We start from the raw sequence: 22,090 nt of genomic DNA on the forward strand, positions 1-22,090 counted from the left end.
GTTAGAAAAACATGAATGGTACGCTTTGACCTTGAAATTACTACTGGAATTTGGCTTATTCTTCTCAACTTAAAATTTTCTAAAAATTATTCCATTACCTGGCCCAGAGGTCTTGGAATCTTTTCATTTGGTTGTCTCAACTCTCCAAGGACTCCAGTTTATCTAGTAACCTTCTTTTAAAGTCATCCTAGCCATCCTGCCTTCTGTGAGAGCAAGTTGCATCGTTTGACTATGCACTGCATGAAGAAGAACTTCCTTTGATCTGTGCTGAAATTTCCAACATTCGGCTTCAGTGAATGCCCATGAGTTCTAGTGCTGCGAGAAAAACTTAACTCTCTCCATGTTCTCCATTCGATGCATAATTTTATAAACTAATATCATGCCACTGCTATCCCCCCCCCCATTTCTGTTGACAGCCAAGCAGTTTGCCAAGAGTTAATTTGGGACGGCGCAGTGCTTCACAAAGCAGATCGCCTCCTTTAAAGCGCCAGTTGCAGTGCAGGCCCCACTGTATATTGCCTCTTTTAGATGCTGGACCATAAAGAAGGCTGATCGCCGAAGAATTGATGCTTTTGAATTATGGTGCTGGAGGAGACTCTTGAGAGTCCCATGGACTGCAAGAAGATCAAACCTATCCATTCTGAAGGAAATCAGCCCTGAGTGCTCACTGGAAGGACAGATCATGAAGCTGAGGCTCTAATACTTTGGCCACCTCATGAGAAGAGAAGAATCCTTGGAAAAGACCCTGATGTTGGGAAAGATTGAGGGCACTAGGAGAAGGGGGCGACAGAGGACGAGATGGTTGGACAGTGTTCTCGAAGCTACGAACATGAGTTTGACCAAACTGCGGGAGGCGGTGCAAGACAGGAGTGCCTGGCGTGCTCTGGTCCATGGGGTCACGAAGAGTCGGACACGACTAAACGACCAAACAACAAGAAGATGCTTCAGAGCTGGTAAAGATCCTGGCCAATGCACATGGTCTGGAAGGTCACCAAAACAGGGCCCTTGTTCCCATTGGGTAAAAGGATTGACAAAACACCCCTCTCCTTCCCCAAATTCTGTGCCACCTGGAACACTGATGGACCTCACCTTTCCAACCATATCAGTTTGCCAAAGATAACCATTTCAGCTGGAAGAACTCCCCTCCAGGACTAAATTAGTGTGGGTTACCAAAACCCAGTTCGAGCCAGAATGATTGGCCAAACTTCTGGAGGTGCAGATTTGGTTGAATCTGCCCTTGTGTGCTAGCCCCACAAGATACTTCTCTCCATATCCCCACACCATTGCTGCAGAAGATCAGAATGGACTTCCCCATCTTGATTTGCACCGGCTAACATAATTTGGAATCCCAGTCTATATTTGATCCAAGTTCTACATGGATGCTCCTCATGAAGTGCCCAAAGGGTATATCGTTTCCGTTTGTTACATGTATACCTTGCCTTTCCATTAAAATAATAGTATCACCCAAGGAAGGTAACAACAAAATTCAATACGTTACAAATAAGTAATATCACAGTAAAACCATATAAAAATAAAAAACGGAGTAGATAAAAGGGGTTTTGAAAAAAGAAGAAGAAAAAAATGGCACACAATTAAAAATATGGTGAGTTGTATTCACTTAAGTCGTAATCAGAATAGACCTATTGAAATTAATGGACATGGTTAACTTAGCTCCATTGTTTTCAGTGGGTCTAACCCAATTACCTTAAAATACAGAGGAAAAGACAGAGAGGAATGGGGAAATGCCTTCTAATATATAGCCTTTTGCTTTCTGGTTGAATACATGGGCTTAGAAAAATCTACAATGGCACTGAAAAGTTTTTATTATTTTAGAATTTTGCCTGCCGTATCCCAACGATTTGGAGTGAATTGCAGCTTGCTTCCCTTCACTCTCGCTGACAATTGTGGGGCCTATGGGGGCTGGTGTCCAATCTCTCCCCTGCATCTCAGCCATCCCGAATAGCCATTTTAGAGGGTAGCAATGGACAAACCCACAAGCTGCATGTGGCCCTCTAAGCCTCTTTGGCAGGCATACTCTGAGCCAGGCATAGGCAAACTCAGCCCTTCAGATGTTTTGGGACTACAACTCCCATCATCCCTGACCACTGGTCCTGTTAGCTAGGGATGATGGGAGTTGTAGTCCCAAAACATCTGGAGGGCTGAGTTTGCCTATGCCTGCAGCCTTGGGTGCCTGGGTGGGGATGGAGAAACACTCTCACCACCTAAGCAGAGAGAGAGAGAGAGAGAGAGAGAGAGAGAGAGAGAGAGAGAGAGAGAGAGAGAGAGAGAGAGAGAAGGCTTTGGAAGGCATGGGTCCAGGGCTCAACAGGTAGTGGTCATCTTTTGAAATCCCAAAGAAAAAGAGCTGGACCGATTCTTACTTGAAGCGGGCATTTCTGCAAAGATTGTAGTTTTTGTTGGTGTTTCCTAGCACTCCTCTGCTGCTGAAGTGGTTGAAATGGAACCACAGCAACTTCATTTCTCGCGGCCCTTCGCTGTCATCTCTTGGCTTGGGAAATGTGGCCACAAGTTCCCACTGGCATTGGGTGGTGGGCAGAACACAACCTTGCATTCCATTGGCCAGCATTCACTAGGGATGACAGCAGAATGGGCCTCTTGTTATGTAAAACTCTGCTTACCTCACATAGTGGGTGGGGAGTTGCCCCATTGCTTTAGAGGCCCTTCATAACCTTATATATATATATATATATATATTTAAAATTCATTTTCACTTTTAACACTTGCTATCGTACATGAATCATAATCATTTTACAAATAGGATTCTCAGAATCCCTGAACTTCCCTCCATGGTTTCCCCAGATATTCTTTTCAAACTGCACCCATGTTTTCTTAAATCTCAATTTTATCATAGTTCTCGCTTCATTGCAAGCATTTTTAAAATCCTGCCAATGTTTTCATTTGTTTACAGTGTTCTTTCAAGTAACTTCCTCATTCTTTATTAAATTTATTGTCCTCTTGATTTCTGATTTTCCCGGTCATTTCCGCCAATTCGGCATAGTCCATCATCTTTATCAGCCATTCTTCTTTTGTAGGTAGATTGTCCTCCTCCCATCTTTGGGCAAGATGCATCCGTGCAGCTGTTGTAGCATACATAAATAATCTGTTCTGCTCCTTAGAAATTTCTGGACCTAAAATTACTAGTAAAAAAGCTGCAGGGTGTTTTTTTTGTTTTGTTTTTACAAAAGTTATTTTAAACATTTTTTTCAACTTGTTATAAATCATTTTCCAGTATACTTTTTTTTTTTTGCACGTCCACCACATGTGGTGAAATGTGCCTTCCTTCTCTTTACATTTCCAACATGTATTTTTTAGCAGTTCTATACATCTATACATTCTAGTTTAGTAGGAGTTAGGTACCAGCGATGCATCATTTTCATATAATGAGGCCCCTCATATCCAACCAGAATTCAAATCTCTTGCTAGGCTTGCGGCAAGCATCTTATTTTCTAAAGATGATAAACAACAAACAACCCCCAAAACCAAAGAAATATGTATGAAACTCTATGCCAGGCATCCCCAAACTGCGGCCCTCCAGATGTTTTGGCCTACAACTCCCATGATCCCTAGCTAACAGGACCAGTGGTCAGGGATGATGGGAATTGTAGTCCAAAACATCTGGAGGGCCGAAGTTTGGGGATGCCTGCTCTATGCAGAGTGTGGCAGAGACCAACCCCAAGTCTAGGGGGGGTGAGACTTCTCCTCACCAACCTTCCTATCGCATATCAAATATACATGAATTACTTTTTGTTTACATGGCTTACTGGGAAAATAGCCAAGTCAGCAGAAAGCAAACTGTATGGGGTGAAACAGTTTATTAAACTACAGCAGCATGGCAGATAGTATTCTAAGCACCTAATATTGAAACCTGCTGGCCAGCAGTGATGTTATGGTTTAGGGCAGTGTTTCTCAACCTTTTTTGGGCCAAGGCACACTTGTTCCATGAAAAAAATCACGAGGCACACCACCATTTAAAAAGTTAAAAAAAATAACTCTGTGCCGCCCTATATTGACTATATAATTATGACTGTAAGAAACACTTGCCAATTGCTGTGTTGGTTGCAATCTCCTGTAATAAGGCTTCACAAGCCGCTGATTTCTCTGCCAGCACAATCCTTTGCTCAGCAAGTTTCAGGTTGAGCTCATCCAGCCAGCTTCTTTAAGTTTGTCTAAAACCACCCTCCTGTGGTGGTGGCTGTTGACAGCTGCGCTCGCCCCGCGTCATGACCCGGCCGGCTTCCTTTCCGGCGGGTCAGTGTTGTCTATTGGCGGCCGCCAGGCACGTGGCAATGCAAATCGCCCTTCTCGTCGCCGCACGTCGCGGCACACCAGCCAGCGTCTCGTGGCACACTAGTGTGCCGCGGAACAGTGGTTGAGAAACGCTGGTTTAGGGGACCTGTTGCACTAGGTCCCAGATCACCTTTGTCTTGTTTATAGGGTGGCTGGATGCCCTGCAACGTGTATTGCTTGTGAGATTTCACCCACCATTTTAATTTCCAGAAGGCTTCTATACATATAAATTAGCACATTCAAACTCTATGCACATTTGAGCCGCAGGTAGGGTTGCCAGGTCAGAAGTATCCCAGACCTTGAGATTTCAGGGCCCAAACCTGAGACCTGGGGGCGGCCTCTGGTGATGTCATGTCGGACAAGTGGCAAGATTTCACAGGAGGTGCTACAGAGAAAGTCTAAGCAGTAATTTGCAGAGATGGGGGTTAATTGGGAGGAGAGCATGACCACCATCACCTTGAAAGTCTATGCAATGATTTGCAGAGATGGAGGTTAATTGGGAGGAGAGCATGACTATCATCACATTGAAAGTCTAGGCAATGATTTGCAAAGATGGAGGTTAATTGGGAGGAGAGCATGACCATCATCACATTGAAAGTCTAGGCAATGATTTGCAGCAGGGTTCTGCTGAGTTGAAGCTTGGAAGCTGCATGCACAGCCTATTTAATCAACTGCCACAGGTCCAATAAAGATTGTTGTGGCTTTGGTGTGCTGATGGACCACGCAAGTTATGCTGTTAAAGCCTGGGTTAAATGTAGCCTCTGTCAGATTAAAAAATGAAGCCATATTTGTGCATATTTGCTTTGTGTCAGCTGTTGTTTAGTCGTTTAGCCGTGTCCGACTCTTCGTGACCCCATGGACCATAGCACGCCAGGCACTCCTGTCTTGCACCGCCTCCCGCAGTTTGGTCAAACTCATGTTCGTAGCTTCGAGAACACTGTCCAACCATCTCGTCCTCTGTCATCCCCTTCTCCTTGTGCCCTCCATCTTTCCCAACATCAGGGTCTTTTCCAGGGAGTCTTCTCTTCTCATGAGGTGGCCAAAGTATTGGAGCCTCAGCTTCACAATCTGTCCTTCCAGTGAGCACTCAGGGCTGATTTCCTTCAGAATTGATAGGTTTGATCTTCTTGCAGTCCATGGGACTCTCAAGAGTCTCCTCCAGCACCACAATTCAAAAGCATCAATTATTCGGCAATCAGCCTTCTTTATGGTCCAGCTCTCACTTCCATACATCACTACTGGGAAAACCATAGCTTTAACTATATGGACCTTTGTAGGCAAGGTGATGTCTCTGCTTTTTAAGATGCTGTCTAGGTTTGTCATTGCTTTTCTCCCAAGAAGCAGGCGTCTTTTAATTTCGGGACTGCTGTCACCATCTGCAGTGATCAAGGAGCCCAAGAAAGTAAAATCTCTCACTGCCTCCATTTCTTCCCCTTCTATTTGCCAGGAGGTGATGGGACCAGTGGCCATGATCTTGGTTTTTTTGATGTTGAGCTTCAGACCATATTTTGCGCTCTCCTCTCCCACCCTCATTAAAAGGTTCTTTAATTCCTCCTCACTTTCTGCCATCAAGGTTGTGTCATCTGGATACCTGAGGTTGTTGATATTTCTTCCGGCAATCTTAAGTCCGGCTTGGGATTCATCTAGTCCGGCCTTTCGCATGATGAATTCTGCATATAAGTTAAATAAGCAGGGAGACAATATACAACCTTGTCGTACTCCTTACCCAATTTTGAACCAATCAGTTGTTCCATATCCAGTTCTAACTGTAGCTTCTTGTCCCACATAGAGATTTCTCAGGAGACAGATGAGGTGATCAGGCACTCCCATTCTTTTAAGAACTTGCCATAGTTTGCTGTGGTCGACACAGTCAAAGGCTTTTGCATAATCAATGAAGCAGAAGTAGACATTTTTCTGGAACTCTCTAGCTTTCTCCATAATCCAGCGCATGTTTGCTATTTGGTCTCTGGTTCCTCTGCCCCTTCGAAATCCAGCTTGCACTTCTGGGAGTTCTCGGTCCACATACTGCCTAAGCCTGCCTTGTAGAATTTTAAGCATAACCTTGCTAGCGTGTGAAATGAGCGCAATTGTGCGGTAGTTGGAGCATTCTTTGGCACTGCCCTTCTTTGGAATTGGGATGTAGACTGATCTTCTCCAATCCTCTGGCCATTGCTGAGTTTTCCAAACTTGCTGGCATATTGGGTGTAGCACCTTAACAGCATCATCTTTTAAAATTTTAAATAGTTCAGCTGGAATATCATCACTTCCACTGGCCTTGTTATTAGCAGTGCTTTCTAAGGCCCATTTGACTTCACTCTCCAAGATGTCTGGCTCAAGGTCAGCAACCACACTACCTGGGGTGTACGAGACCTCCATATCTTTCTGGTATAATTCCTCTGTGTATTCTTGCCACCTCTTCTTGATGTCTTCTGCTTCTGTTAGGTCCTTACCACTTTTGTCCTTGATTATGGTAATCTTTGTACGAAATGTTCCTTTCATATCTCCAATTTTCTTGAACAGATCTCTGGTTTTCCCCATTCTATTGTTTTCCTCTATTTCTTTGCAGTGCTCATTTAAGAAGACCATCTTGTCTCTCCTTGCTATTTTTTGGAAATCTGCATTCAGTTTCCTGTATCTTTCCCTATCTCCCTTGCATTTTGCTTGCCTCCTCTCCTCCGCTATTTGTAAGGCCTTGTTGGACAGCCATTTTGCTTTCTTGCATTTCCTTTTCCTTGGGATGGTTTTCGTTGCTGCCTCCTGTATAATGTTACGAGCCTCCATCCATAGTTCTTCAGGCATTCTGTCCACCAAATCTAAATCCTTAAACCTGTTCCTCACTTCCACTGTGTATTCATAAGGGATTTGATTTAGATTGTATCTTACTGGCCCAGTGGTTTTTCCTACTTTCTTCAGTTTAAGCTGGAATTTTGCTATAAGAAGCTGATGATCTGAGTTACAGTCAGCTCCAGGTCTTGTTTTTGCTGACTGTATAGAGCTTCTCCATCCTTGGCTGCAGAGAATATAATCAATCTGATTTCGATGCTGCCCATTTGGTGATATCCATGTGTAGAGTCGTCTCTTGTGTTGTTGGAAAAGAGTGTTTGTGATGACCAGCTTGTTCTCTTGACAGAACTCTATTAGCCTTTGCCCTGCTTCATTTTGAACTCCAAGGCCAAACTTGCCAGTTGTTCCTTTTATCTCTTGATTCCCTACTTTAGCATTCCAATCCCCTGTAATGAGAAGAACATCCTTCTTTGGTGTCATTTCTAGAAGGTGTTGTAAGTCTTCATAGAACTGGTCAATTTCACTTTCTTCAGCACCGGTAGTTGGTGCATAAACTTGGATTACTGTGATGTTAAAAGGTCTGCCTGGATTCGTATCGAGATCATTCTGTCATTTTTGAGATTGCATCCCATTACAGCTTTTGCCACTCTTTTGTTGACTATGAGGGCCACTCCATTTCTACTACGGGATTCTTGCCCACAGTAGTAGATATGATAGTCATCCGAACTGAATTCGCCCATTCCCTTCCATTTTAGTTCACTGATGCCCAGGATGTCAATATTTATTCTTGCCATCTCATTTTTGACCACATCCAGCTTACCATTGTTCATGGTTCTTACATTCCAGGTTCCTATGCAATATTTTTCTTTACAGCATCGGACTTTCCTTTCGCTTCCAGGCATATCCGCAACTGAGCGTCCTTTCGGCTTTGGCCCAGCCGCTTCATCAGCTCTGAATCTACTTGTACTTGTCCTCCGCTCTTCCTCAGTAGCATGTTGGACGCCTTCCGACCTGAGGGGCTCATCTTCCAGCGTCATAACTTTTATATGCCTGTTGTCTTTGTCCATGGAGTTTTCTTGGCAGGGATACTGGAGTGGCTTGCCAATTCCTTCTCCAGGTGGATCACGTTTGGTCAAAACATAACTTCTCCAAGTTATTTAAGCCCCTTCGCCACGACAAGGCAGTGATCCATGAAGGGGTTGTGTCAACTGGGCTTAGCTAATTGCATCCTGGGCAGTTTCCCCCACCCTTTCCCCCCTTGTCATGCTTCTGTTCTTTGCAACTGCAGCCTGCTGTGCACAGGTCTAGCAAGTGAAACTTTTTTTAGTACAGTGGAGATAAAGGGATGTGAAAAGCGTAATCTGCTTCATTTCTGTGCACTAGACTATTGATAAAGAAGGTTGCAGCCCTCAAAATCTGTAATGTTTTATAGTTTTCAGGCAGATGGCTCAGCCTTCGGCAGTACAGTGGTACCTTGGGTTACGAACACGATCCGCTCCGGGACACAGTTTGTGACCTGAAATGGTCGTAACCCGAAGCGCCATTTTGCGCATGCACAAAGCGTGATTTCCACGATTTTTGCGTTTTGCGCATGCACAAACCGTGCCCCCTGCTTCTGCCCATGCGCAGAACGCGGCGGAAATCCTTCCGGGTTTGCGTAGTTCGTAACCCGAGGTGTTTGTAACCCGAGGTACGACTGTATGGTTAACCAGACCTCTGTCTGGTATGAGCTGGAATGGTTGCAAAAATAGCAAACCTTTTCCAGTGTGTTTAAATAAACCTCTAGTTTCCAGGCCCAATTTGAAGTGCTGGTGTGGACCTATAAAAGCCCTACATGGCTCAGGACCTCAATACGTTAAGGACCACGAATTGCCCTGGACCCTGGGCTTGTCGTCTGAGGCCGTTCTCTATGTTCCCACTCCCTGAGAGGTCCGGAGGGTCGCAATACGAGAACAGGACCTTTTCTGTGGCAGCTCCTCACCTGTGGAATGCTCTCCCCAGAGAGGCTCAACTGGCTATATCATTACATGTTGTCAGACAAAACATTCCTCTTTCTTACCAAGGCCTTGGGCCATCAAATAATCTATGACCTGTTAAATGAGAAGGGTGGGGGGACCTGTTATTGCGACACTGTATATTTTTATGCTTTGTAGTATGTTTGTATTATCATGCTCCACAAAATATGTTCTTAATGGGAACAACAACAACAACAACAACAACAACAACAACAACAACAACAACAACAACAAGACTGTCTCTGTCTACATGATCACCACCACCCAAAAGCAGACACAGAAATGTGAGAGGGTGGGAATCTAGGTGAATGTGAAACCTTGGTGAGGAGAAGTAAACCAGAGAAGGGATAATTCAGAATACAACAATGGTTGGCAGACCATTACCCTTCCCTCTGTCTCTCCTCCTCTGCTCAAATTCACCCCCTTGTGAAGCTGCTTGTTCTTTCAAGAAAAACAGACCCAGAGCTTTGTTTCTTGGATCTGTGTGTAAAGGTAAAAAGGTGAATGGTAAAGGACCCCTGGATGGTTAAGTCCAGTCAAAGGCAACTATGGGGTTGCGGCGCTCATCTCGCCTTCAGGCTGAGGGAGCCGGCATTTGTCTACAGACAGCTTTCCGGGTCATGTGGCCAGCATGACTAAACCGCTTCTGGCGCAGCAGGACACCATGACGGAAGCCAGAGCGCACAGAAACGCCATTTACCATCCCGCCGCAGCGGTACCTGTTTATCTACTTGCACTGGTGTGCTTTCGAACTGCTAGATTGGCAGGAACTGGGACAGAGCAACGGGAGCTCACCCCATCATGCGTATTCGAAACGCTGACCCTCCGATCGGCAAGCCCAAGAGGCTTGGTGGTTTAGACCACAGTGCCACCCGCGTCCCTCTGGATCTGTGTGTAGTGTGTAGTTTGCCCCTAACTAGAGTCTCTCTTCAGCCTTGCAGAATGCCTTCGATATCCTCAACACGCTTGCAGGAGATAACATGAAAGGCAATGAACTGCACTCCACCTTTCACAAAATGGGAGTGAGTGTGAACGAGAAAGAGTTCCAGGACGTGCTGCAGAATGCGGGTTTGGCAAGTGAGTCTCTCCAGGGTCCTTGGGGCTTCGCCTGAGGCAGGCTTTGGGCTAGTGTGGCAAGTGTGGGGTGCTCCTTTCCATTCCAAACTTGCCTGAGCAGCTCAACTCCCTCCCTCCCTCCCTCCCTCCCTCCCTTTCTTCCTTCTGGTTTTTATTTATTTATTAAATCTAAAAATGTGTGTGTGTGTGTCCTGTTGAAGGGGCTCTGTTAGTCTGGCAGGCCTCAAAGACCATCAACAGTATAATTTATTGACTTTGAACTACTAAGGCCTCGGTCCAGTATACCTGAAGGAGCGTCTCCACCTCCATCATTCTGCCCGGACACTGAGGTCCAGCACCGAGGACCTTCTGACGGTTCCCTCGTTGCGAGAAGCCAAGTTGCAGGGAACTAGGCAGAGGGCCTTCTCGGTGGTGGTGCCTGCCCTGTGGAACGCCCTCCCAACAGATGTCAAAGAGGAAAACAACTACCAGACTTTTAGAACAGTGTTTTTCAACCTTTTTTGGGCAAAGGCACACTTGTTTCATGAAAAAAAATCACGAGGCACACCACCATTAGAAAATGTTAGAAAATTTAACTCTGTGCCTATATTATTGAGGTTATAAGCTGCTTGAGGTTATTATTGAGGTTATTACCGTGTTTCCCACATTTTAAGACACTGTCTTCTATTTATTTTACCCAAGAAAACAAGCCTATGGCTTATTTTCGGGGGGTGTCTTTTTAATTTTTTTTTAACTGTAATTACCGCAGCCAGCGTTGCTGCTGCTGGGTCCCGGAGGCGGCCTGCTGGGTCGGTGACCAGCAGCGCTGCAGGGAGCCCTGGATTGAGGAGGCGGCCTGCCAGGTCGGCGTCCAGCTACGCCGGTGCGGGACACGGGAGAGAGCAGGAGATTGAGCAGCCACTGCGGCATCGCGCTGCCAGAGACCCGCAGCCACTGAGGAGCTCGTGGTGCCGGGGCTTGCGGGCGGCTCTCGCCTTGCCGCCCTTTTTCCTGCTCCCGGGGGAGACGCGGCTTCCATCCCCCATTGCCAAGGAAACAGCCCGGGGGAGAGACGCCAGAGCTGAGGCGCCCCCCGCCCGCGGATCCCGCCCACCACCCGCCTGTTGCCGCTGCCGAAAACGGCAATGCTTAGGGCCCCCCACTCCTTGCGCGAGGGGGAGTAAGGCCGCCCGAGCGGTCCAGGGCTCGCTTCTGAATGCGCAGGGACAGGGCTGCGCTGTTAAACTGTTTGCAAACTCCTTGCCCAAAATAAAGCTGTCCTGCAGAGTGCCGGATCGAGGAGCCGGTCTGCAGAGTCAGCGCCCAGCAGCGCGGTGCTGGATTGAGGAGGCGGTGCTTCGTGCGGAGCTGCTGGGCGCCGACCCTGCAGGCCGCTTCCTCAATCCGGTGCTCCGCGCGGCGCTGCAGGGTGCCGACCCGGTAGGCCGCCGGATCAAGGTAGACCGCCTCCTCAATCCAGCGCCGCGCTGCTGGGCGCTGACTCTGCCTGCTTTCCCCGCAGAAGCGCTTCCCCCTGCTGGCGCCTGCCAGGCTCCTCTGGGAAGGAACCACACGCGCTCAGCCAGCCAGCCAGGGATCCTGCAGGCGCGGCGCGGCGACTCGCCGCCCCACCGCCATCTTTTCCCCACGGCACACCAGGCAACAACTCGCGGCACACTAGTGTGCCGCAGAACAGTGGTTGAAAAACACTGTTTTAGAAGACATCTGAAGGCAACCCTGTTCAGGGAGGCTTTTAATGTTTAATAGATTACTGTGTTTTATTTTTCTGTTGGAAGCCACCCAGAGTGGCTGGGGAAACCCAGCCAGATGGGCGGGGTATAAATAATATATTATTATTATTATTATTATTATTATTATTATTATTATTATTATTATGGAGGCCAGCTCCAGTGGAGGACTTAGAGAGAATGGCTTTCTCTCCCACCACTGTTACCTGGGCTGCAGGTCCAGCCTCTGTTCACCAACCTCTGTGCTTCTTTTGGACCCGGACACAAGTGAAGGGCCTCGGGTGACGAATGCAGCACCCAGGCAGGTTCATACAGTTGGCTGCCAATCCCTGTGAACAAACCCTCATGGTCTCATGCCTAAAACTTGACATTGCAGGAGATGGGATGGTGAACTTCTCCAACTTCATGTCTGCCTTGGGGAAAACAAGCCGCGTCACTGAATTCGCAAGTAAGCACACCAGACCTTCCTGCGTAAGGTTGGGTTAAAGGTCTTTCCAGGGAGGCAAAGGATGCTTGATTCCCACCCCTTAGTTACACCAAGAGCCAAGCTATTGCCAGTAGTGGAACATCCCAGCCCCCACCCCCATAAGGATTGGCAGGGGTCGTTTTTGAAAACCAGGGCAGATGTTTTCTCCAGCACTGTGGCGGTGTGGGGGAAGACAAAGCCTTAGAAGAAACCAAGTAAAAAAATTAAGAGGCTGATGATTAATCCTCCGGGACAAACAAACGTGTTTAGATCAAAGGATGTTGGGTTTCTTGAATAATCAAAGTTGCTTTTGAGCCGGTCTAATGTCAATACTGTCTGTTTAAGAAAAACAGGTGCCGGTAATTTCTGTTTAATTGCTCATAGGCGTGGGCTCTACTCCATGTATATAAGGCTCTGTTGGAAAGCATTTTGTGTGGTAGTTGTGTGGGAGTATGGTGGGAGGTTTGGAGAGGTTGGAAGGGTTGGAATGTGGGTATGTAAAGGTGCTGGGAGAGAGCGCGTTTATCTTTAGTTTAAAGTCTCTTCCGAGTCAGTTTGTTTTTCTGTTAAAGAAAGCCAACCTTTTGTTTTTCTTCTGTATACTTTAAACCAGGCATCCCCAAACTGCGGCCCTCCAGATGTTTTGGCCTACAACTCCCATGATCCCTAGCTAACAGGACCAGTGGTCGGGGATGATGGGAATTGTAGTCCAAAACATCTGGAGGGCCGAAGTTTGGGGATGCCTGCTTTAAACGGTATACTGCTAGTCAGGGGTTTCATGCTAGGTTGGGAAAAATCTTTAAACTCTTGGTGGTGTATTTTAGCCAAGTCAACTTCTGTTTGCGTATTTTGTTTTTCTATAAACTCTGCGTGAAGCGTACTTTGAAGGGCCACTGGGAAACTGGGGTATATGATTTATGTTAGCACTCTTAATACCCAGTTTCCCCCAATATTATTTCACGATAAAGGAGGCCACCCAAAGAACTTCCCTTGCTGAAGGGACTGTAATTGTTCCTGAAGGTATAGTTGATGTAGGATTCTGCTGCTGACATCCCATAGTCTAGTGGGAACGTGGAGGCATGGGACCACTGACCTGAACCCTCAGTATCTGGCCCTCTTCGCAGGTGAAAAAAGCAGGATGGGGGGCTACGTCTTGTTTGCAAGGGGGCCTGCTGAATTTCCTCAAATATTTTCGGCCCATGCCGACACACTGTGCACAAGGTCATAGCTATCAACCCTCCCGTTTTTTGTGGGAAACTCCCTTATTTGTGGGAAACTCCCCGCTGCTATCCTGGATCGTTAGATATCCCGTAATTTCCCCGGATTTCAAAGGAAGCAGCTCCTCTCCCTCCCTGCTGGCCAGGGAGGCTCCACTCCCCCCCCCCGCAAGCAAGCAAGCAGCCAGCCACCGCCCAGTAAAATGCCTCACTCGGCAGCTGGCTGCTCGCTCACTTGCTGAGTGCTGCTGGAAATTGCCCCGAGCATGCGCAGAACCGATTTCCAGTGCCGCTCTGCCCATGTCTGGGCACTGGAAATCGCTTCTGCACATGTCCAGGCATGTGCAGAAGCGATTTCCGGTGCCCAGACATGTGGACACGGGCAGTCCAGCACCGGAAGTCTCTTCTGCGCATGTCTGGACATGCGCAGAACCGATTTCCGGTGCCGCGCCACTGGGTGAAGCTGCTGATCCCTTATTTTCCAATCCGGAAGTTGACAGCTATGCGCAAGGTTTGTTCTTGGGATAAAGTTCAGCTGAGACATCAGGTGTCCATGTCTGCAGTGTTGAAAGGCGTCATTCAAGCCATCGACAAGATTGAAGAAGGCAAGGTGGCAGTGCATGACCTCCCGGCCCTTGCGAGAGGCATGGGGGTCCACCTGTCTGACCACGATTTCAAGCAAGCTCTGAAACACGTATCTGTGGATGGTAAGTACAGGAGGAAATAGTTGTGTGGCAATGTCCCTCCCTCCCCAAGAAATAAGACACAAGACACAGCGAATTGATTTTAAGTGGGTGAACAAAGGCCACAACTTTATTGGTTTCAGATGTGGAGCGGTATTGGCTTAGGCATTGGAACCTAACCGGCTATATCCAACTGTAACCCGTGTGTTACAGTCTGGGAGAAATTAACCACCAGAAAGGAGCCCAGTGATGTACATCTACTGGGACACCTCCTGTGGCCACCGTTGGGGGGTGCTATAAGGCCCTGACCTCCATAGGCTCAGGACAAAGCTACCGCCCCCGGAACCCCTTTAACGGGATTAAATCTCCAATTTCGGGCAGAGGATGACGCAATCTGCCCCCCTTCTTCATTTATGCAAATTTCCAATGCCTAACCGCCAAACCAAGTTGTGACGAATTGCTATGAGGTAGGCGAAAAAACCAGCTTGGCTAGTCCAAGTGGAAAAAGTCCTACCAGGCCCATACTGCTGGAATACCCAGCCAGCCCTGCAGCAAGGAGGCTTTCTCTGTCTTGCAATGTCTTCTGCAACCGCACAGTCTACATCAGGGGTAGCCAAAATGGTGTTCTCCATATGTGGTTGGACTACAGCTCCCATCATCCCCCATGCCACCTGGGACCGGTGCTTCCCCCCCCCCCAAATGTTTAGGGGTACTCTCATTTTGACTCAAGAAAATCACCATTTTTAAAATGGACAGAAGTACAAAGAACGTGCATTGCCTCATATGACACAGCTGACAGCTCACAGTAACTTCCACATTGGCATGAGGTTGTGTGCACAAACATCTTCCCGGCATTCATTGGTAAAACGCCACACATCCACATTCCACGCTGCTTCACACATTAGACGCTCGCTTCCATCTTGAGACTCAGGAAACAGCGTGACAGGAAATGAAGGAGGTAGTAACAACGAAACTGACCAATCACCACGCTGGATTCCAACTCCTACTTCACACATTAAATGCTCGTTTCCTTCTGAGACTCAGGAAACACCATGGCAGGAAATGAGGCCGCCATCAGGAGTAGCAACGGAACTAACGATTCACCGTGCTAGGGAAGAAACTTGAAATTTTAATTTTTTTTAGTTTCTTCTCCTGTTAGATTCACAAAATATTTAGCAGTATGCATACCCCTGCGTCCCCCCAGAAAAAAAGCACTGCCTGGGGCTAATTAGAGTTGTAGTCCAATAACATCTGGAGGACCTTGGTCCCATTCTGCCCAGTTTTTTGTTTAGTTCTTTGGCTTGTTTCGCATCGAAAATGTGTCCAGTTTGGCCATTTTGCTTCCTTAGAACTGTTGGAAGGGACATTACAGTTCCTGCAGGAGGCAGCTGTGGCATTGCTGAAAGGTGGCCATTCCGCCTCTGCTTAAATATATCCGGCAATGGCAAGCCCATCACTCTTGAAGGCTGTTCTTCCATCAAAGTGCTTTTTACTGCTATGGCGATTCTCCTAGGGCAGGCATGGCCAAACGTGGCCCTCCAGATGTTTTGGGACTGCAACTCCCATCATCCCTAGCTAACAGGACCAGTGGTCCTTCAGATATTTGAAGGTTGCTTTCACACTCCCCTTAATCTCCTCTTCTCCAGGCTTAACCAACTCAGCTTTTTCGACCATTCCTCTTGGGATTTAGTTCCCAGGCCCCCTCATCGTCCTGGTCACCCTTCTTTGGGACAACAGTCCAATTTCTCCATGTCCTTCAACATGGCCCACACCAAAGCCCTTTCTCGCAATTCCACCCCATGACAGTCAACCGGGGAAGGAAGCATGTTATGTAGGTATTATATTCATTGTCTAATCCAGAAACTAGCTGATAAGCCAGTTGAGTCGCACCTTGCATACGTGCTACAAGACACGGATCCCCATAGAACCTTGCAGGCTGCAAAGTTTTTAACCTCAGTTCTCTCGCACAAGAGACGTTCTGGAATGCTGTTTGATTACTGAAAGTTTTTATTTATATTAATCTTAATAGAAAATATGACTCTCTTGTATATTCTTTCTCTCCCCCAATCACCGTGATGCGTTTTGTAAATGGTCTTGTGATTTTGTAATGGGTTTGTCTGGTTCTGTTATGGTCTTGTTTTGTTTTGTTTGTTTATATTGGCTTAACGGCGTAATATCTATCTATCTATCTATCTATCTATCTATCTATCTATCATCTATCTATCTATCTATCTATCTATCTATCTATCTATCTTCCTATCTTCCTATCTTCATCGTCCCACCCCCTTCTCCTGTCCCCTCCTATTGGCTTAAAAAGGTAAACTTTTTAATATATACTTTCTCAATTTGATTTGTAGGTGATGGAAAGGTAGTTGTGAAAGACTTCATGAAAGCCTTTACCAGCACTTCACATTTCTCTGACCTGATAAGTAAGTAAGATTTTTCAGCTGGGGAGGGAGAGAGGATATGAGGCCCCATTGATGCTCTGTTTGAGCCAGGATATAGAATCAGAGAGTTGGAAGAGACCACAAGGGCCATCCAGTCCAACCCCCTGCCAAGCAGGAAACACCATCAAAGCATTCTTGACATATGCCTGTCAAGCCTCCGCTTAAAGACCTCCAAAGAAGGAGACTCCACCACACTCTTCATTCAATTCACCTATCTGCTAGGGTTTGCAATATTATAGTAACAATTAATTATTACTAATTTAGTGTTATTTATTAAGTAATATTATTATGATTAACTGACTGACTCATCAGCTTTGTCCACTCGATGACTTGCACAAAGTGACCTTGGGCCCAGTCCCTGTCTCTCAGCCTAACCTACCTCACAGGGTTGTTGTGAAGAGAAAAAATGGGGTGGGGAGAAATATGCACAGAACCTTGAGACTTCCTTGGAGGAAAAAGTGATATATAAATGTAATAAATAAGCAAATAATACGGTGGGCCGGCACTTAATCATTACGGTTCAGAAGGTTCCTGTGGATACAAAATATTTCAAGACTACCTGGGCGGGGGGGGTTTGTTTTGTTTTCTTATAGAATCATAGAACTGTAGAGTTGGAAAGGACCACAAGGGTCCTCTAGTCCAACTCTCTGCAATGCAAGGATCTTTTGCCCGATGTGGGGCTCGAACACACAACCCTGAGATCAAGAGTCCCGTGCTCTACCGACTGGTTTTGTTTGAAGTAGAGCTGCATTTTCTGGCAAACGGTGTCATTTCCCCCAACAGCCTTTTTTAGATTAAAAATTACGTCTTTTGCAAGGAGAAAAAATGTTTAGGGAAGCGTTTAATGTTTGACGGACTACTTTATTTTAATATTTTGTTGGAAGCCGCCCAGAGTGGTTGGGGAAACGCAGCTAGATAGGCGGGGTATAAATAATAAACCATTATTTTTATTCTTGTTGTTGTTCAAGGCCGGCCCTACGTGTAGGCTGGGTGGCGCAGGGCACTATGGTGCCGGCCCGCCAGGAGGGCGCCGCGAGCTGCGCCCGCCCGCTGGCCGGCTGGTCCGCCGCGCAGATGCGCGCTGCACCCACCCGCCCACCGCGCTGGGAAACGGGGCGGGAGGGCGCCGGAGAGATCGCGCTGCGCCTGCCCGCCCGCCGCACAGCATGCTGCGCCCAGCCGCCCACCGCGCTGGGAAACGGGGTGGGAGGGCGCCGGAGAGATCGCGCTGTGCCTGCCCACCCGCCCACCGCGCTGGGAAACGGGGCGGGAGGGCGCCGGAGAGATTTGGCGCACCATGGCGCCAGGGGCGCTTAAGACGGCCCTGTTGTTGTTTGTTATATAACATTGCTTTGCCTCTTAGTGCTGAAGGGCATCTTGAAAGCAGTTGACACCCTTCAGGAAAGCAGAGTCTTGCTGGAAGAACTCAATCCCACCCTCAAGAGCATGGGCATTCGCTTAAGCCCACAAGAGTATGAACAGCTAATCACAAGGACATCTGCTGATAGTGAGTATCACTGAGAGAGCACACCTCTTGGGAGGGTGAGGCCTTGGTCTTGCCTTCTCAATCACCTGCTGTTGCCCGGCAATGGGAACCACAAGGTGCAGGTATGTGAGGGACATCATATACCCGTATTTTCGCTCCATAGGACGCACCTGACCATAGGACGCACCTAGTTTTTAGAGGAGGAAAACAAGGGGGGGAAATACTTTGCTTTCTTGAATTGTCCTAGGCATAGCAGCCAACTCCTAGAGGCCTAGGTACCTTTGCCCCCCCCAATTAAATATTTCAAGAAGCTTCTTTTGCAAAGGGGGAAAGCTCCATATTTTTTTGAGGATCAGTTCAAAGTTGTGCAGCTTTTTTGCAAATGGGAAAAGCCCTGTTGGGGGGGGGGGAGTCAGCTCACAGTTGTGCATCTTTTTTGCAATGGGGAAAGCTCCATTTTCTTAGGATCAGCTCAAAGTTGTTGAGCTTACCTTGCAAAGGGGAAAAAAATCTTGTTTTTATGGGGTTCAACTCACAATTCTGCAGCTTCTCTAGGAAAGGAAAGGGACCCATTTCTACGGTTTCCAGACAGATAATCTAATCAGCCAGTCACATGTCACTGAGGAAACAAACAGCCTTCCTCTGCAGACAACAATTGAGGCCTGGGCAAGGGGCCTGGGCAGGCTAGGAAGGGAGCTAGCTCCCTTATCTCCCTCCCCGATCTCTTGCAATTAGCTGCTGAGCGGGTTCCTTTCAACACTCTCTTTCCCTCTTGTTAGCTTTTAGCTCTTTCTAAAAAAAAAAAAGCACGATCTGCCTTTCGCTCCTGGGCAATTCAGCTCCAGGGACCACGCATTTGCTCCATAAGACGCACAGACATTTCCTCTTCCTTTTTAGGAGGAAAAAAGTGTGTCTTATGGAGTGAAAGATGCGGTATAGAACAGGCATCCCCAAACTTCGGCCCTCCAGATGTTTTGAACTACAATTCCCATCATCCCTGACCACTGGTCCTCTTAGCTAGGGATCATGGGAGTTGTAGGCCAAAACATCTGGAGGGCCGCAGGTTGGGGATGCCTGGTATAGAAGAAGAGATCTTTATTAGAGAAAGAGTCCAGTGGGAGCGAAGGTCCCAGGACTTGCTGTCCCATTGTTCGATGTAACCTCTTTCCCCTCTGCAGAAACTGGGAAAATTGATATTGGGCAAGTCTTGAGGAAGATATCCAAATTGCGACGCTTCACAGAAATGGAAGGTGAGGGGGAACGCACAGGTTAGGAACACACCAGTGGTGGGTGGGGAAATACGCTGTTAGAGGGGAAAACCTGTGTGGAAGATTTCTTTCAAATCCAGTGTTATGTACTGAGCTGAATCATAGAACAATAGGATCCAGAATCAGCAGTCTGATTGGTCCGCAGGAGCCACCCAATCCAACTCCAGGTGGAAGTGAATCCGCAACCTAATTGTCCTGCAGGAGCAGCCAATCAGGCGGCTGGCAGAAGTGAATCTGCAACCTGATTGGCCTGCTGGAGCAGCCAATCAGGCTGCTGGCAGAAGTCAATCCACAAACTGATTGGCCCACAGGTGTATCCAATCACGCAAAGCCCATTGTGTAAATAATGTATATAAGCAGATGGTTATTTCATCCAGCTTTTTGAAAAGAACAGATTTGGAGCCTCTTTTGTATCATGCCTCCTGCACCCCTACCACAAGGTGTCTCTTCTCTGGCTTCCAGGCCTACTGAGAGGCACAGAGTACAACACAGTTGGATGGAAAGGCTTTGCAACTGAGTGTTTAAGGAAGACTCCTCCTCTTTCTTTCTTTCGTTGTTATTATTATTATTATTATTATTATTATTATTATTATTATTATTATCTATTCTCCGACCATCTGGCTGGGTTGCCCAAGCCACTCTGGGTGGCTTCCAACAAATAAAAACATAATACAGTGATACCTCAGTTTTCAAACGTCTCAGAAGTCGAACATTTCAGTTTTTGAATGGCAAAAACCCAGAAGTAACTGCTTCGGTTTTCGAAAGCTTTTCAGAAGTCAAATGTGCCACAAAATATGGAAGGTGTATGGCCAACATATAAAACGTTATTAGAAGAAAGAGAAGGGAAATTAAAATTAAAAGAGTACATTGAGATTAAAATATATTTAAGTAAGGTAAAGGTAAAGGGACCCCTGACCATTAGGTCCAGTCGTGACCGACTCTGGGGTTGCGGCGCTCATCTTGCGTTATTGGCCGAGGGAGCCAGCGTACAGCTTCCAGGTCATGTGGCCAGCATGACAAAGCCGCTTCTGGCGAACCAGAGCAGCGCATGGAAATGCCGTTTACCTTTCCACTTGGAGCGGTACCTATTTATCTACTTGCACTTTGACGTGCTTTTGAACTGCTAGGTTGGCAGGAGCTGGGACCAAGCAATGGGAGCTCACCCCATCGCAGGAATTCGAACCGCCAACCTTCTGATCAGCAAGCCCTAGGCTCTGTGGTTTAACCCACAGCGCCACCTGGGCCCCAATATTTAAGTAGTTGGCTCCAATATTTTCAAATTAATCAAAAGTTTCAAGAAGATAATAGATTAGGATTTGAAAAAGAAAATTCAAAATTAGATGAAATATTATTAGGCTCTAAAAATAAATTTATAACAAATTTATATCAATTATTATTGAAATGGGAAACCGAAGAAGAGCAAACTAAAAGTACAATGATTAAATGGGCTCAAGATCTTGGGAAACCAATTATGCTTAAAAATGGGAGAATCTGTGGCAAAGAGATATCAAATTTACACCAAATTATTATTTAAGGGAAAATATATTAAAACTGCAGTATAGATGGCATTTGACGCTAGCAAAATTGCCCAAAATTTATAAAGGAACAAATAATCAATGTTGGAGGTGCCAAAAGGAAATTGGTACGTACATCCATATGTGGTGTCAGTGCAAAGACATCAAAGGCTTTTGGGATATGATTTATAAAGAACTAAAGAAGATTTTAAAATATTCCTTTAAAAAAAATCTGGAAATATTCCTATTAGGAATGATGAAAAGTGACATCCAAGCCAAAGACATAGTAAGCTATGCAGCAGTAGCAGACAGACTCCTTGTAGCGAAAAATTGGAAAACCCCAAAAATACCAAATAAAGAAGATTGGCTACTAAAAATGATTACATATTATAATTTGGCGATAAAGTATGATGAAATTAAAGGAATAGGGGAGAAAGGGAAGGGGGAGAAAGGGAAACTATTTGTGGATTATATTAAGCAACATGTAGAAAAAGCCGATCTCTTGGCAGACGTATAAAGCAGGCTTCCCCAAACTTCGGCCCTCCAGATGTTTTGGACTACAATTCCCATCATCCCTGACCACTGGTCCTGTTAGCTAGGGATCATGGGAGTTGTAGGCCAAAACATCTGGAGGGCCGCAGTTTGGGGATGCCTGGTTTAAAGGCTCAAGTAAATAAACAAATGAGAAAAAGAGAAACAGGTCTAGAAGGGAGGTATGCAGATAAATATGGTAACTCGTAATTGTAACATAGTAGTGGTTGAGAAGGGGAGGGGAGGGGAGGGGATAAGCGGGAGGGTTAGAAAAGAAAAAGCATATACAGTGGTGCCTCGCTTAACGAATGCCCTGCTTAACGAAATTTCCGCTTAACGAAATGTTTTTTTCTACTGGAGGTTGCCTCGCTAGACGAATTCGTTTTACGATAAATTCGTCTAGCGAATTGCGGTTTCCCATAGGAATGCATTGAAATTCAATTAATGTGTTCCTATGGGCATTTTTTTTAAAAAAAAAAAGCAATGCATTCCTATGGGATTCGCTAGATGAATTTTTCGTTATAAGAAAAGACCCGTGGAACGAATTAAATTCGTCTAGCGAGGCAC

The 22,090-nt window shown here is 46.5% G+C and overlaps 1 protein-coding gene across 1 annotated transcript in view; it reads left to right on the forward strand.

Moving 5' to 3' along the window:
* Positions 1–22,090, forward strand: part of LOC118094582 (uncharacterized) — a 127,964-nt gene that overhangs the window by 24,601 nt on the left and 81,273 nt on the right. The window contains exons 12-17 of the mRNA XM_088655102.1: positions 10,041–10,184; positions 12,288–12,359; positions 14,158–14,301; positions 16,635–16,706; positions 18,088–18,231; positions 19,389–19,460. Coding sequence (XP_088511228.1) covers positions 10,041–10,184; positions 12,288–12,359; positions 14,158–14,301; positions 16,635–16,706; positions 18,088–18,231; positions 19,389–19,460 — 648 coding nt within the window. The remainder of the gene's footprint in view (positions 1–10,040; positions 10,185–12,287; positions 12,360–14,157; positions 14,302–16,634; positions 16,707–18,087; positions 18,232–19,388; positions 19,461–22,090) is intronic.

This window comes from Zootoca vivipara, chromosome 12 (genome assembly GCF_965207765.1).
Source record: "Zootoca vivipara chromosome 12, rZooViv2.hap1.1, whole genome shotgun sequence".
Classification (NCBI taxonomy): domain Eukaryota; kingdom Metazoa; phylum Chordata; class Lepidosauria; order Squamata; family Lacertidae; genus Zootoca; species Zootoca vivipara.